The sequence below is a fragment of the Neomonachus schauinslandi genome, chromosome 8, assembly GCF_002201575.2.
Source record: "Neomonachus schauinslandi chromosome 8, ASM220157v2, whole genome shotgun sequence".
In the NCBI taxonomy this organism is placed as follows: Eukaryota; Metazoa; Chordata; class Mammalia; order Carnivora; family Phocidae; genus Neomonachus; species Neomonachus schauinslandi.
The window spans coordinates 79,770,960-79,774,675 of NC_058410.1; the positions used below are offsets into that span (position 1 = coordinate 79,770,960).

At 56.8% G+C, this 3,716-nt stretch overlaps 1 protein-coding gene across 1 annotated transcript; it reads left to right on the forward strand.

Annotated features, from left to right (window-relative positions):
• The first annotated feature begins 1,995 nt into the window (after positions 1 to 1,995).
• On the forward strand, positions 1,996 to 3,165 carry HTR1B (5-hydroxytryptamine receptor 1B). Its single transcript, XM_021693495.1, has one exon. It carries the CDS (start codon positions 1,996 to 1,998, stop codon positions 3,163 to 3,165), a length of 1,170 nt encoding a protein of 389 aa, XP_021549170.1.
• The last annotated feature ends 551 nt before the right edge of the window (positions 3,166 to 3,716 follow it).

Sequence of the window (3,716 nt, forward strand, 5' to 3'; positions counted from 1 at the left end):
TTGATGCCAGAGAAGACACAGTAGTGGTGATGGTCCCAAAGCCCATTTCTCTTTCTTTCTTTCTCTCTTTCTCTTTCTTTTTCTTTCTTTCTTTCTCTCTTTCTCTTTCTCTTTCTTTCTTTCTTTCTTTCTTTCTTTCTTTCTTTCTTTCTTTCTTTCTTTCTTCCTTCCTTCCTTCCTTCCTTTCTTTTTCTTTCTTCCTTCCTGCCTTCCTTCTTCTTTCTTTCTCTTTCTTTCTCTCTTTCTTTCTTTCTTTCTTTCTTGATGTTGTTGACCTCCTTTCCAGTTAGGCTGTGGGAGGGAAGATGCTTACTGTGAACTGTTTTACACCAGCACTGAACTGCTGAGCAGCTGGAGAGGGAGGGTGGAATGGAAGGTTTAGTTTCACATACAGTAGGCTACGGTTTGTGACACTTTCACATTTTTGTAGATAGCTTTTTATCTCCCCTGTTGGCCCACAGTTAAAGGGGAGGCATTGAACGGAAAACACAGACTCCTAAAACCAGATGTGAAAAATTAGTTCGTACTGTACCAAGAGTTAAGTATGACTTGAAGCCCGAAGTTTAAAATGCACTATTGGCCATTTCCTTCTAAGGCGATTATTACCGTTGCCCCCTTCTAACTTGGGTGTGGTCCGCAGGGCTGGATAAAATTCCTGAGTGGAGAGGTCAGAGCCTGGGGCTGGCTCCGCCTAGCACTGGTCTGCTGGGGTGAGGGTGGTAAGTAGAAGCCCCAGAAGGAACGCGGGGAGTGTGCCTGTGCCCGCGGCCGAGGGCGTGGACCTAACTGGAGGGCCGCGCCGCCAGCTCCGAAGAGGACAGAGGCAAGGACAGGACGCCCTCATCCCCAATCCTGGCCAGAACTGCGGCGTCTGGGTGTCAGGACTGGGAGAGGGGCCAGGGGATGGGTTCTGGGGAGAGAGGGCGGTAGGACCCGGCGGGAAGCTTCCTTGGCCGGGGAGGGAACCGGGCGGGGGAAGGAGGGAGGGAGAGAGAAAAGGGGAAGGTGATGGGGAGCGGGCGTCCGCACTGGCTGAGCCGCATGAGTTGCACAGCTCCGGCAGACCGGACCTGGACTCTATAAAAGGAGCCCATCTGCTCTGCCTCTCACTCGCTCCTCCCGGGCTGGCGCACGCAGCGTTCTTCCGGCTCCCCAAAACACCTGCCCCTTACCCGCGTGCCGCGCCAGGTCCCCCAGACCCGTGCGCCCAGCAGCATGGCTCCAAGCGGTGCCTGTGGGACTGAGGTGGCGGCGGCGGTGGCGGCGCGTTGTGAGCAGCCGCAGCCCCAACACCCGAATCCCCCCTCTTGCGGCCCCGTCTCCGCGGGGCAGCTCGCCGGAGTGGCCAGCGCGTGAAAAGAAGGGAGGGCAGAGCTCCGGCGCGAGGCGCGGCGCAGCGCGGCTCCCAGACTTCACCCCACCCAGCTCTGGCGGCCAAAGCCTCCGCAGGAAACTGCCCCAGTCTGGGGAGGGGGGCGGGAATACACGACCAGGACTCCTGGCTGGCCTGCAAGCTTTGGTCTCGACAGCTAGGAAACTCCTGCGGGCGGATTCTGCAGATCAAGAAGCGCCCGGGTTAGGAGACTCAGCCCCGAGCAGTTGGGGTAAGAGACCCTACCTGGCTGATGCCCCCCTCCTCAAACAATACATCGCCCTCCGGCACTAGACGCCTAGGTGGGATTCGGAGTGGAGCGGGGCTCGGTGGGCCAGTCCTTAGCAACCCAGGGCTACGACGGGACGTGGAGAGGAGCAGGCAGGGACGCGGTGGCAGCGCCTGGAGCACTGGAAGTGCAGAGGACGCGCTCGCCTGCCTAGGCTGCCGCGCCCTTGACCTCTAGTTTTAGCGGGGAATCTGGGTGGAGGAGTAATTGAGGAGCCTACGGAACTGACTAGCAACCGGGAGACAAGACTGTGGTCTCCGCGTCCTTCCGCCCTTTCCCTCGTTTGCTCCGTGCCCAAGAGCTGCGCTCCAGAGCCGTGCCGGCGAGGAGAGACATGGAAGACACCGGCACTCAGTGCGCCCCGCCGCTGCCCGCGGGCTCCCAGACCGGGGTTTCTCAAGCCAATCTCTCCTCTGCTCCCCACAACTGCAGCGCCAAGGGCTACATTTACCAGGAATCCATCGCCCTGCCCTGGAAAGTACTACTAGTCATGCTGCTGGCACTCATCACTTTGGCCACCACGCTCTCCAATGCTTTTGTGATCGCCACTGTGTACCGGACCCGGAAGCTGCATACCCCAGCCAACTACCTGATCGCCTCCCTGGCGGTCACCGACCTGCTCGTATCCATCCTGGTGATGCCCATCAGCACCATGTACACGGTCACCGGCCGCTGGACGCTGGGCCAGGTGGTCTGCGACTTCTGGCTGTCGTCGGACATCACCTGTTGCACTGCTTCCATCCTGCACCTCTGTGTCATCGCCCTGGACCGCTACTGGGCCATCACGGACGCCGTGGAGTACTCAGCTAAAAGGACTCCCAAGAGGGCCGCGGTCATGATAGCGCTGGTGTGGGTCTTCTCTATCTCCATCTCGCTGCCGCCCTTCTTTTGGCGTCAAGCCAAAGCCGAGGAGGAGGTGTCGGACTGCGTGGTGAACACCGACCACATCCTCTATACGGTTTACTCCACGGTGGGCGCTTTCTACTTCCCCACCCTGCTCCTCATCGCCCTCTACGGCCGCATCTATGTGGAAGCCCGCTCCCGGATTTTGAAACAGACGCCCAACAGGACCGGCAAGCGCCTGACCCGAGCCCAGCTGATAACCGACTCCCCCGGGTCCACGTCCTCGGTCACCTCCGTTAACTCGCGGGGTCCCGATGTGCCCAGCGAATCCGGGTCCCCTGTGTACATGAACCAAGTCAAAGTGCGAGTCTCCGACGCCCTGCTAGAGAAGAAGAAACTCATGGCCGCTAGGGAGCGCAAAGCCACTAAGACCCTGGGGATCATTTTGGGAGCCTTTATTGTGTGTTGGCTGCCCTTCTTCATCATCTCCCTGGTGATGCCTATTTGCAAGGGTGCTTGCCGGTTACACCCGGCCATCTTTGACTTCTTCACGTGGCTGGGCTATCTCAACTCCCTTATCAACCCCATCATCTATACCATGTCCAATGAGGACTTCAAACAAGCATTCCATAAACTGATACGCTTTAAGTGCACAGGTTGACTTGTCAGTTGCAATGGGGTAGCCTGAGCGGCCTTTGGGGACCATGTTGGGTCTGGTTCCACAGGTAGGTCGACTCTTCTTTCACTGTTACTGGGTCTGATTGAAGCTCTGTCTTCTGGACAAGGGCAATGGATGCTGAGAAGCCAGGACAGCCCTGAGAGAGAGCTCTGAGAGAACTGTTCAAACTAAAGATAGAGCTTTCCTGCTAAGAGGCTCACTTCCTCCCCTCCAACCCCAGGTCCAGCACTGACCTTGCGGCAGCCAATCAGAAGGGAGGGTTGTAACTTTTTAAAAATCAGTGGTGGAAGGGGGATCCCTGCCCTGCTTTGGTATCATGGATCGTGCCCTCTAGAACCAGTGGTACTTGTAGTTGTCTGAAGCCTGTCTGAGACAGATCTACATACAGCCTGGCAGTACTTGAACTAGACACATAATACCCTTTGTTTTGGGGAGAACTTTGTGTTACAGCTTCATTTAAGAAGAGTTACTTTGGCATCCTTCAGTCTCCAGTTTTTGTTTATTTAAACTTGGTTGGAGAAACTTGTGGACTT

Excerpts from the sequence above, each read along its gene's own strand:
- HTR1B (XM_021693495.1), top strand. The coding sequence starts at position 1,996 with ATGGAAGACACCGGCACTCAGTGCGCCCCGCCGCTGCCCGCGGGCTCC.